Raw genomic sequence first — 13,130 nt, forward strand, 5'->3', positions numbered from 1 at the left:
CGACCCGCCCTATTTTCGTACCAGAAGGAAGTGCGGCACTTTAATAATCCCGAGTTAGAGCAGCGCGGTGCTCACGTGACCCAGATCTCACATGACGTAGATCCTCACGTGACCAAACGCTTACGTGAGCAGAAGTAGTTCTGGTCGTCGTCTACCGTCTCGCTATAAGCCGTTTGAGGGAAGAAAGAGGAAAATTATCCGGTATCGTTAGAGGTTGGTGTGTGGGTGGGAAACGGGGACCCGGGGGTGGTGATGATGCAGACCAAAGCGGGGTCCGCGGGCCGCCTCCGCCTTTTTCGTTCCCTGCTTTCCCCTCCCCCGCACCCCCCTCCCCCCATCTCAGTGCCGGGAAGCCGCCTTTGCTGCGCCTGGTGGGGAAATGGTGGACGCTCGTGACTGTGTCTGTGTTTTTTGTATATCTATCTGTCTGGGCGGGTCTCAAAGGACCCTTAAGAGAAACCGTAAGCTGGAAAGCATTTGAAAACCACGTCCCTGGATTAGGAAAAACAGATTTTGAGTCCAGTGGCCTGAATGCTGGTCCGTCCATTCAGGCACCCAGTCTCCAGTGCCTGATTGTCTGTCTGTCTGTCTGTCTGTAGGGGGAGGCACATCTAGGCAAATGCTGCGTGCCTGACCGAGGCGCCCAATGAATTTTTTTACTGAATTAAATATTTAAATAACGTTTATTTTTCGGCTTATAACAATCTACGTGTTCAGTTTTGGAGTTTGGAAAAATAATAGTATGCTATAAATTTTAAAAAATACACGTAATTCATCACTCGGAGATAACTACTCAGCATTTTGGTCTGTAAAACGTCTGTATATAACACACACATAAATGCACAAATTCTTAACTCACAAGTGGAATCCTGGTTCCTACTTCAGGCAACAGAGTCCTCGTGGCCTTCCCAGGAGACACAGTGATGAAGCAGAACCTCCCTGCCACCACAGAGGGGATGTTAAGGCCTAGAGGGCTGCAGGGACATTAAATGGGATGGGTCGTCCAAGAGATAAGGCAAGCAAAAACCAGGGCGTTAATCTGTCACTCAGACCTAGAGATGGTCTACAGGAAGACTGTTATCACTGCACGTGCAGTGTTCCAGGCACATAATAGGCAATTAGTGAATGTTGACTTGAATCCTCAGTGTAGTTTTAGGGCAGTTAGTACACTTTGTACTTACTTTCCAAGAGGCCCAGTGTTCCCAGACCATGTCAGATAAGCCATGCACATACAAAATTAGAAAGTTTTATCAAATTTGCTATACTAAATCCCAGAAAAGTAAACATTTAAACTTGTTTTCTGTTATTTTTTTGCTGAAATAAAAGTGATTGCTCTCTATAGAAAATTAAGAATGCACAAAAAATTGAAAAAGAAAGTTGAGAAAGCTATAAACCTACCACCTAGAGTAGCCACTATTAACATGTGACATATTCCCCATGCATGTACTTTTGTAACATTGTTTTTTAAATTCCAATTACAGTGATTTTTAAAAATTAAAACTATTTAGAAGTATATAGGGTAAAAAGTGAAATTCCACTACACTCTTCCTACCCGCCAGTGCTCATTTTCTCAGAAAACAACTTAAATGCTTCCAGAACTTCTGTGAATTTGTATACATATATATGTGCCTGCTTATATTTTAAAATAAGCAGGATCATACTCTACATGTTCCTTCATTTAATATATTTTGGAAATCTTCCTAGGTCAGGGCAGATTTTTTTTAAAACAGCTGCACAGCATTCTGTTTTAAGGATAAAATATAATTCACTCAGCCACCCCCCTATTAATGGATAATTAGGTTTCTAATTTTCTGCCATTACTAACTGTGGCAGTGAACATTTGTGAGTATTTCTGTTGACCAGGTTCCTGGAAGGAATTCTAGCATGATCGAAGGATATGTGAACATATATCTTTTTCATAGTTGAGATTATAAAACAGTTATGATCTTGGGTCACTTAAGATTATAGCATAAGTAATTTCTCATGTTATTAGATATTTTTTATAATTTTTAAAGTGTGTAATATCTTATCTTTCTTAGTAAAATACCTTTCAAAGACTATATAGCTCCATAAATCTTTGTCTGAATTTCAGATCCTCTCCTTAGGGCACATAACTGGAAGTGGGTTTACTGTATCAAAAGGCGTGATACATATTTCCAAATTGCTTTCCAGAGATACTGTATGAACTTTCACTCCTCTGGGAGTATATTAGTTTGTGAACCCTGAATATCAGTATTGACTTATCCTCCCTGCTTAACTTCACTATGTTGATGGGTGAAAAATGGCAGTTAATTCTGGTTTTAACTTGTATTTCTGATGACTGATGAGGTTTGAACATTTCCCAGACTCTTCTCCTGTATCTTCACATCTGTATTGCCGGTATATTTAATCTGTTACCAAGTCCCACAGAGTCCACTGCTTTGAATGTGTAGATCATATCTTTCCTCCCCCCTTTTTTTAAACTGCTGTTGCCTTAGGTGGATCCCTTAACATATCTCTAAGAGACAGAGTTCTAACTGCTCTTGCTAGTGTCAGCCCAATCCCCTCTGTGACTGCCGCACTGTTGCCATGGTGACCTTTCTGAAAGGTTCTGATTACTTCACTCTCCTCCCCTCACTTTCCTTCTTCTCTTTCCTCCCCTCTCTCCCCTCCCCTCAGTCCCCTGTTTAAAACCCTTAAAACGTCCTTAGCCTTTGTCTGTCTCAAAAGACCTCCTGGATCGATCTCTACCTAGCCAGCCTTATCTCTTGCCTTGCCTCCTTCTATTTTATGCTCCATCATAATTTTAAGAATTTGTGGATCCCTGAGCCGGTTAGTCCTTTCATTTAACCATTCTACACTGATAGAATTGACCAACCAGTCCCTGCTTTATAACACCCTTTCACCCTGCACAGAATTATGTCATAGCAGGGATAATGTTTATTTGCCCTTTTTGTCTTTAGTAAAGATGTACAGTGCCTCTGTAGGACCATAAGCCCTTTCTGGGCTTATTGAGCCTTGTATGCCAGAGCCAAGTACTGGACCTGGCAACTGAAAAATGTAAAGTGAAGGTGTGAATGCTCTATAATGTCTTTTTTCCAGTTATCTCTTTGGCCTTAATATTTCCGTGATTTTATTAATTTGTATGAGTTTTTTTATATAATAAGGATAGTATTTGTTGTAGGTATCTTCTGAAGTGTATTATTTGTCTTTTATGTTTAATCTTACTTTTGATGTAACGAAGTTTTTCATTTTTATGTAATCAGATATAACCATATTTTATTTGTTGACCTCTTCCACTGTTTTTGTTGCCATTCACTTTGTATATCTTTTCATCTTTTGTATATCTGTTCTGACTATGTGTTTATATATGATCAACGTGGAAAACTTAGAACATACAGAAATGGCCAAAGAAAACATTCTCTGAAACAGAAAGCTCCCATAATCTTACCACCCAGAAATAGCCACCATTAATGGTATCCAGCACATAATAGGTATCAAATAAATAGTTGTTGAATGAATGACTTAGAAATTTGGTGAAGTCTTTTTGTTTATACAAATGCCTTTACAAAAAAGCTATCAGCGTAATTGAGTTTTCTATTAATAGCTTGCTTTTTTCCCTTACTGTATTGTGAACATTTTTCCATGACAATTAGTCTTAATTTTTTTCAGCTACACCGAAATTACACTGAACCGAGCCTGCCAGCAAGAGCCCAACAGTCACCATGATGCTGAGCACAGAAGGCAGGGAGGGGTTCGTGGTGAAGGTCAGGGGCCTGCCCTGGTCCTGCTCAGCTGATGAAGTGATGCGCTTCTTCTCCGATTGCAAAATCCAAAATGGCACATCAGGTATTCGTTTCATCTACACCAGAGAAGGCAGACCAAGTGGTGAAGCGTTTGTCGAACTTGAGTCCGAAGATGAAGTGAAGTTGGCTCTGAAGAAGGACAGAGAAACCATGGGACACAGATACGTTGAAGTGTTCAAGTCCAACAGTGTTGAAATGGATTGGGTGTTGAAGCATACAGGTCCAAATAGTCCTGACACGGCCAATGATGGCTTCGTCCGGCTTAGAGGACTCCCATTTGGCTGTAGCAAGGAAGAGATTGTTCAGTTCTTTTCTGGGTTGGAAATTGTGCCAAATGGGATGACACTGCCGGTGGACTTTCAGGGGCGGAGCACAGGGGAGGCCTTTGTGCAATTTGCTTCACAGGAGATAGCTGAAAAGGCCTTAAAGAAACACAAGGAAAGAATAGGGCACAGGTACATTGAAATCTTCAAGAGTAGCCGAGCTGAAGTGCGAACCCACTACGATCCCCCTCGAAAGCTCATGGCTATGCAGCGGCCGGGTCCCTATGATAGGCCAGGGGCTGGCAGGGGGTATAATAGCATTGGCAGAGGGGCTGGGTTTGAAAGGATGAGGCGGGGTGCCTATGGTGGAGGGTATGGAGGCTATGATGACTATGGTGGCTATAATGATGGGTATGGCTTTGGGTCTGATAGATTTGGAAGAGACCTCAATTACTGTTTTTCAGGAATGTCTGATCATAGATATGGAGATGGTGGGTCCAGTTTTCAGAGCACCACAGGGCACTGTGTACACATGAGGGGATTACCTTACAGAGCCACTGAGAATGATATTTACAATTTTTTCTCACCTCTTAACCCCATGAGAGTACACATTGAAATTGGACCCGATGGCAGAGTTACTGGTGAGGCAGATGTTGAATTTGCTACTCATGAAGATGCTGTGGCAGCTATGGCAAAAGACAAAGCTAACATGCAACACAGATACGTGGAGCTCTTCTTGAATTCTACCGCAGGCACAAGTGGGGGTGCTTATGATCACAGCTACGTAGAGCTCTTTTTGAATTCTACAGCAGGGGCAAGTGGTGGTGCTTATGGTAGCCAAATGATGGGAGGGATGGGCATATCCAACCAGTCTAGTTACGGAGGTCCTGCTAGCCAGCAGCTGAGTGGTGGTTACGGAGGTGGTTATGGTGGTCAGAGCAGTATGAGTGGATATGACCAAGTTCTGCAGGAAAACTCCAGTGACTATCAATCAAACCTCGCTTAGAGAAGGAGTACTAAACAACAGCAACAAATAACAGCCGTGCATTTATGGGAGTTGACTAGAATGGGAATGATGTTAGGCATATCCAGTATGATTGGTAAATGGGAAATATTGATTCTGATCACTCTTGGTCAGCTAGCTTCCTTTTCTTTTTCCTCCCTCCCTCCCTCTCTCCCTCTCTCTCCCTCCCTCCCTTTCTTTTTCTTTTTCTTTCTTTCTTTCTTTCTCTTTCTTTCTTCCTTTTGCTTTCTCCTTTTTTTTTAAGAAAACAAACAAAAATTAAGTTTAACGGTTTCGCATTACAGGCTTGTGATTCATGCTTACTGTAAAGTGGAAGTCAAGATTGTTTTAAAACTTCAAGCTCAGTAATTTTGAACACTGAAACATTCACCTAGGATGTAATAACAAAGTTCAGTATTGACCATAACTGTTAAAACAACTTTCAGCTTTCCTCAAGTTAGTTATGTTGTAGGAGTGTACCTAAGCAGTAAGCGTATTTAGGTTAAAGCAATTTCACTTATGTTAAATGTTGCTCTTATACCACAATACATTGAAAACTTTGGATGCATGTTGAGAAACATGCTTTTCTGTAAAACTCAAATATAGGAGCTGTGTCTACGATTTAAAGTGAAAACATTTGGCATGTTTGTTAATTCTAGCTTTTCGGTTTAATATCCTATAAGGCACGTGAGTGTACACTTTTACTTTTTTTTTAAAAAAACGCTCTGGGACAATTTTGAGATGTAATACCAATACTTCAGGAGTTTGGTCATGTCGTTTGTATGAAATTCTGAGGCTTTGGTTTAAATCTTTCCTTGTATTGTGATTTCCATTAGATGTATTGTACTAAGTGAAACTTGTTAAATAAATCTTCCTTTTGAAAACTGGAAAAATCTTGTATAGCTTGATTTTTATTATGTTCCATCATATGAGCCACTTCTTTTATACAGTCCTGTGCTAATGAAATTTAAATTGTTTTTAATTTTTTAATTATTATAAATGTACCTTAGCATCTTTATAATACATTATTGCACATATCATTAATTATTTCTAAGATATATTCCTAGAGGTGGAATTGCTTAGTCAAAGGTCCACACATTTTTAAGGCTTCTGATTTGTATTGCCAGAAAGATTATGGTACTTTGTGTTTCCACTAGGAGTGTATTTTAAAAAAAATTTTCCCCCATAGCCTGCTCAATGAAACACATTATTCTGCTTGATCTTGGCCAGTTTGTTAGTTGAAAAGTGGTATCCCGTTATTATTTTAATTTGTGTTCCTTAGCTTAATATTAAGATGGAGCATTTTTCTGTTTTTTTCTACGTTTATCCTCACCACATCCACAGGACTATTGAGCTACTCTGGAGACATTGTACTTTATCAAGACAGCACGCTCCAAAATCCAAAGAACTAAAGGCAAATAAATAATCCTCTTCCTTTCATTTAACCATAAATTAGAAGATCTAAGACACCTTTATATGTTTAAAAGAAGTAGGCCTATGTTATCATAGAAATAATTCAGTTTCCTTCATGAATTCATTAATAGTCTCAACACTATTCAAGGTTTTTCAGGGGGCATTTAAAGCTTGTTTTAAACCAATGGTTCTCAGACTTTAGTGTGCACCAGAGTCATCTATGGGGCTTGTTAAAACATTGATTACTGGGGCCCACTCCTAGAGTTTCTGAAATTCAGTAGTGGGGTGGTGCTTGAGAATCTGATGATCCTGCAGGTCTCAAGACCATGTTTTGTGATCCATCATAGTTCTCTAATGGCTACAGGCCTATAAACCCTGAAATGGCAACTCTAAGAAACCGCTTCCTTCATGATTCCCGATTGCCTCTTACTTTCCTGTAACAAGTAGTTTAAGCTTTCTATGAAAGTATAAATTGCATTTGACTATTTATAATACCTTGCACCTCCCATGAGAACTTTGAAAACATGTGACATCTGGGATTATCTTACACTTCCGCCCATATCATAGTGGCCATTAACAACACCTCTCAATGACCTTCAGGTCTGGACGCCCTCAGGTCAGTACCAGATGCACCTGAACTTCAATAGATCTTTTTGTAGATCTCGTGACTAGCCTGGAAATCCTTGGTCTGTTCAGAGCTTGAGGCCCAGAGAAACGCTCTGAGAAGGGAAGCAAATACCAAATTGGTAGTACCTGACTCCATTTTATTCAAGGACACTTTTTATTGAAAACCATTCATGCTGAGGATACAGTGGGTGGTGATTTGAGATTCTTTGATGACTTCTAATTTCTGTCACAGCTGCCAATAGAGCAAGATACCCATTTCAACTCATGTCATACTGAGCCAGTCATTTACCTTGCCCTCCTAAGGCCTTCAGGAGGGCTTTTGCAGAGGGTTCACAAGTAGGTGATTTTGCCTTCCAGGCTGCTCAGTTAATTTTCCAGAACATTCTCTTACTGTAAGCAAAGATTCTCCAGTTAGCCACTAGATGTCACCAAACCCCAGGAAAGGATTGGCTGAGCCTGGCCATCAATGGTGTTTGCTTCCTCTGTGCTGGAGAACAAAACTCAGAAAGGTTCAGGGAAGCAGTTAAAAGACAGAGACCCTGGGGAAGGCCAGCGGGCAGCACTAGAGGTGTGAAAAGGGATAGCAGTACCTGTGGGGACAGCAGCACAGATGCTCGTGTACACACACACACATACACACACACACACATGCACAAAACACCTCTAACTCTCTTAAATCTAACACTAACACTACCCGGGAGAGTTTGCTGGGAGGTAAAGTGGGCAACCCACCCATACCCTGCAACCAAGTCAGGATTCATTTTAGACTGCCCCCTTGGGCTACTTGGCAGAATCAGGCCGAAAGTTTGCAGTGACAACAATCATGGCCTAAGGGAGTCTCCACTGATAGCTTATACCAGTGGTTCTCCGAGTGCCGCTCCTGGACCAGCAATCAGCAGACCTGGGAACTTGTTAGAAATGCAAGTTCTCTGGCCCCATCCCAGACGGAATCAGAAACTCCGGGGGTGGGTCCCAAAATCTGTGTTTTAACAAGCCCTACGGGTGATTCTGATGCTCAGAACCACTGGTTTATGTATGGATTTCCTTATTCACCCATTCATTTATTTCTACATTTATTCATCCAACCATAAAGGAGGTCAGTAAGCCAGAGACAATCCTATCTGTAAACACGGCACATCTTTTGTACCTTGACAGTCCTGTACCCTCCACCCCGCGAATTGATATGAAAATGCATTGCAAGTTCACTTACAAATCAAGGTCCTTTTCCTTCAGTGAAAATGCCTAATCTGTCAGCAAAAATGAAGATTTCTCCAAGCTGGGCCTTGAGCACTGTTGCAAAACAGCTGCTGATGGAATGAAATTCCACTTGCTGTGCCTGATACAGGCTGGGACTGTCACAAGGGCCATTTCACAACCTGCTCCCACACTGACCAAAATTCAGTCTTGTGAATACAAAACACGCACGTCTATGGGGTCACCAGCTTAGCGTGGTGCAAGACCCCATTTGGGAGGTGAGGGGGTTAGGTTGTGCCTGGAGCCTGTCTGTGGAAGGACTTTTTCCAAGAGTCCTTTTTCTCCCTCCCTCTCTGCCTCCCTCCCTCCTTCGCACAGGGCTCGTTTCTCATGCACGCATGTCATTACTTCAGAGATGAGGAAACTGAGTCTCAGGAAGGGTAGGAATCAACCTTGCCTTTGGGAAAGAAGCAGGATGCTGGAGAGTGGAGGAAATGACGTCTGGCCAGGGAAAGAGAAGGAAATGTCTCAGATCCTCAGGGGATAGTGGAAGGGTACCCGTGCCCTGATACATGAGGGAGGAGGGTGGCGCAGACCAGCGCTGGGTCGAGCTCTTCTATCGCTCCCCAGACCGAAGTTCCCTTTCCCCACTGCTAGCCCGCGAGTGGCGGGGAGAGGGTCAGGTAGGGGCGCCTCAGGAGGACGGAGAAAGAATTTGATAAGAATTCATTATTCCCTCTCCCCTCCCGCTTTCCAGCGACCCTCGATCCCCCCAATCTCCGCCCCCAGTATATTTCCTTTCCCAGGCAGGATGGGGAAGAAGCCTGGCAATGGCCAACCTGGGACAGGCCGCGGCTGAGGGGGCGTGGTTAGCGTGGTGACTGATGCCCGTGGCTTCCGGGAGGAAGGGGCTTCCGGAGTCCCTGCCCAGCTCGGAGAGGGGAGATACCTACTTTGGTAACCACCCAGGGCGTGCTAAGTCTGGCCCCTGTAGGTGAAAAAAAATTAATCAATAGTCAGTAAGAAAGAAATGGAAATTTTTATTCAAGCCAACCTGAGGATTATAACCTGGGCGACCCGCCTCTCAGAGTTTTGAGCACTGTTCCAAAGAGGTGAAGGGGGAGATTTTAGAGAAATGAAAAGTGAGAGCTGTGAGTTTCAGGTTTATTTGGGGACTAACTGAGGACTATAGCTCTGGAAACAGCTTCTCAGAGAGCTCTGAAGAACTGCTCCCAAGACGTAAGGGGAGAGGTCAGCACGTACGATTTTGGCAGAGGGGGTACCTGCAACCAAGCACACATCTTGGTAGAAGGTTGCAGCTAGTCCCAAGGAATGGACATCTTGGTTAATGGTTACAGCGCTTTTCTAAGTAGGGCAAGATGAAAGAATTCAGGTTCATAAAACATTTCTCCTGAAAAAATCTAACTATGTGAAGCTCTGTTCTGCTAGTTTTCCCAGAGCACAGAGTTCCTCATTCCTGATCTCTACCCTGACCTCCTTTTAGAGTGTGTTAAAGGTCGGTGACTTCAGTGGCTAATGACTCAATCCTTGTAGAAGTGGATGGTGAGTGACCTTCTTCAGTTGGCAGTGCCCCCTTTTTGTCATAAATGTGACCAAAGTTTGGGAGGAGTTTTATGACCATTTTGTCCCACAGTGTTAGGAATGCTAATTCCCAGGTCAGGCCAGGATTTCATTGATAGGCCATTCAATGTGCTATTACTAGACTAGGCCCTTTTAACAGTAGCCAAAAGTCTCTGGACCACCTGTATTACTAGTCTGTTATGGTCCAGGAAATGATTCCCTCTTGTTGCTTCTTCCCATATCTAGAGTTACACTATTATAATCATTGATTTTATAGAACTATATTTGGTCAGATGTTTCAAGTCGCCTAGTCGTCATCATTTTATCAGAGGCTCAGTCATACTTTGGTAATGCAAAAAACAATTGTCTTGTAAAATAGGCAGAATACAAGTAATATAGCTAATAACTGTTTTTTTTTTTTTTTGGCCACGCCGTGCAGCTTGTGGGATCTTAGTTCCCTGACCAGGGATTGAACCTGCAACCTCGGCAGTGAAAGCATGGAGTCCTAACCACTGGACCACCAGGGAATTCCCAGCTAGTAACATTAATAGGGTTATAAGTAAATACTTATGCTAAGAACTTCCATTAGGTTCGGCCCAGTATATCCCCAGGGCATCTGACCTGGTCTGTTCCATACCAATCTCTATCTTTAAGGTAATTATATATTGTCATTATTCATAAGGCACCCAGCTCAATTACCTACTGTTTTTAGGCTGATTATCCTTAGTATGTTATTAGGCTGATTATCCTTAGTTATTAGGCTGATTATTAGGCTGATTATCCTTAGTATGATTCAGTTGTTCCCAACATTAGGGGGCTTTAAACTTAGATGACTGTAGCCTGATGTTAGTCATATTAATCTATCCCATAGCTGAGGAAGGTTATATTCTTTGACTGAAATTTAGCTCATTGCTCTGACTGAGCTTGCATAACTTTAAAAGAAAAGTCATATTTATGGTCATGGTCAGAGCAAGTATGACTGATTGGCCAAGTGAGGGGGTCCCAGCTAGTACTATCAATAGTGGCCCAAACAGAGCTATAACTTCTTTCTTCTAGAATAAATTTCCTAAGGGCCATCCAATTAGAGCCTTGGAGAGGAGAAATCCACCAAGGTAACCCAGAAGTACTGGATGTAGGTAATTGACCATAAACCCAAAAATTGGATTAATTTTTAAACTCTGCATAGGATTTGTGCCCATGATAGGAAAACATTGATTTATGCAAAAGTCCAAGAAATTAAGAAAGCACTGTAAATAATAATACGGCTCAGGTCCAGTACCTTGGGATAGCTTTCTGCTTCTGATGTCATCTTCTTCTCATCCTGGTATGGGTGTAGTTTCTCCTCAGTTTGAGCATTGTTTTAAGGTGATTTTGAGGTCAGCAGTCCTCTCTATAGACCAGTCCAATGCAGGAACACTTTCTAAGTGAGAAATATGAATCCAAGAGTCAATTCCCTTCAGTTTTTCTGTGTATGAGCTAGTTAAGAGAACCTGATAAGGGTTCTTCCATCTAGGTTGGAGATAGCCCTTTAAATGATGTCTTTTCCAGTATGCATAATCTCCTAGTTGCAGGTCATGGGACATCTGATCTTCATCCAAAGATAGATTACTGTGATAAGCTTCAGAAACAAACTTAGAATGTCCTTTTAATAATTTGTAGTGAGGTGGATGGGCCTAGAGACTGTCATACAGAGTGAAGTAAGTCAGAAAGAGAAACACAAATACCGTATGCTAACACATATATATGGAATCTAAAAAAAAAATGGTCAGAAGAACCTAGGGGCAAGACGGGAATTAAGATGCAGACCTACTAGAGAATGGACTTGAGGATACGGGGAGGGGGAAGGGTAAGCTGGGACAAAGTGAGAGAGTGGCATGTACATATATACACTACCAAATGTAAAATAATTTTGACCAAGGTTTGGGAAGCATTTCATGACCATTTTGTCCAACGGTGCTAGGAATGCTCATTCTTAGGTCAGCAAGATTTCATTGATAGGCCACTCAATGTGCTACTATTGAACTAGGCCCTGTTAACAGTAGCCAAAAGTCTCTGGACCACCTGTCTTACTAGACAGCTATGGTCCAGGAAAAGATTCCTTCTTGTTGCTTCTTCACATATCTAGAGTTACATATTACAATCATTGATCTTACAGGACTATATTTGGTCAATTGTTTCAAGTAGCCTAGTCATCATTATTTTTTATCGGAGGCTCAGTCATACATTTGGTAACGCAAGAAACATTAGTTTTGTAAAATAGGCAGAATACAAGTAATATAGCTAGTAACATTAATAAGGTAATAAGTAAGTATTTAAGTTAATTTCCACTGGGTGTGGCCCAGTAGCGCTCCAGCTCATATGACCAGTCTGTTCTGTACTATCTTTCAGGGAAATGATATACTGGCATATATGTTGTACATAAAGTTCAGCAAAGATGTCTACACATACAAGGTGAGTGGTGGATCATTGTGACCCCTTACAGGATTGATAAAGGAATGTTACCTTCTAAGGAGCTACGTGGCTGGCGCCAGAAGTAGAAAAATTGATCTTTATGATTGAGGAGGTATTTCTGCCATTGGGGAGGTCTGGTTAATGCATAAAGCAGATACACACTAGAGGGGAGGAAGGAGGCCAAAGGGCAGAGAAAAGGTTTTATGTGTAAATTTTTCTTGTCTTAACTTAAAATGTGAATTTTTATTTTGTTACCTGGGAACCTCGCTTGCCCTCCCAAGCCCCTCTGGCTCCCTTCAGTCCAGCTGGGCACTAGGAGTAGGAGGCCCAAGGCCAAACCAGGCTACAGGCCAGGGAAGGAATGGCCCTATAACCTCCCTGGGTGCCCCCTCTGTGGGTCATCTTGGGCTGGCCCCCCAGGGAGTTGTGCTTCTCGTGCCCAGCGCTCCCCCACCCCAGGGAAGCCCAGAGAGCAGGTGGGATGGGACCTCTTGTGAGCTGTGGTGATCGGTTTTTCTCTATGCAGAGCCCCTTGCCTGGGACACAGTGAGTGCTCAATATATGTTTATTTTCAGTTGAGTGTTGATTCAACTTTTATGGCTTGTGATTAATCCTTTTTCTTCTGTTATAGAAGCTCCCATTGTTGACTAGCCAACTGTCACAACACCATATTGGAACTTAAAAAGTTCTGAAAACATCTTGGATCTTTTGTTTGCTTGAGTATTTATAAACTCATATTATTATCCTTTTTTTTGCATTTTTTTCCTTGTAGCAAAGCCTTAAAATATTCTACATCTTCCTTGAAACTTTCTC

General features: G+C 42.0%; 1 protein-coding gene across 2 annotated transcripts; it reads left to right on the forward strand.

The window, feature by feature from the left end:
• Positions 1–86: 86 nt before the first annotated feature.
• HNRNPH2 (heterogeneous nuclear ribonucleoprotein H2) lies at positions 87–5,944 on the forward strand. Of its 2 annotated transcripts, none has more exons than XM_036840685.1 (2): positions 87–213; positions 3,652–5,944. In XM_036840685.1, exon 2 carries the CDS (start codon positions 3,705–3,707, stop codon positions 5,052–5,054), a length of 1,350 nt encoding a protein of 449 aa, XP_036696580.1. In that variant the 5' UTR covers positions 87–213; positions 3,652–3,704; the 3' UTR covers positions 5,055–5,944. The 2 variants fall into 2 exon arrangements, with proteins under 2 accessions (XP_036696580.1, XP_036696581.1); XM_036840686.1 differs by having other exon boundaries at positions 98–201.
• The last annotated feature ends 7,186 nt before the right edge of the window (positions 5,945–13,130 follow it).

This window comes from Balaenoptera musculus, chromosome X, assembly GCF_009873245.2.
Source record: "Balaenoptera musculus isolate JJ_BM4_2016_0621 chromosome X, mBalMus1.pri.v3, whole genome shotgun sequence".
NCBI lineage: Eukaryota > Metazoa > Chordata > Mammalia > Artiodactyla > Balaenopteridae > Balaenoptera > Balaenoptera musculus.

Excerpts from the sequence above, each read along its gene's own strand:
- HNRNPH2 (XM_036840685.1), top strand. The coding sequence starts at position 3,705 with ATGATGCTGAGCACAGAAGGCAGGGAGGGGTTCGTGGTGAAGGTCAGG.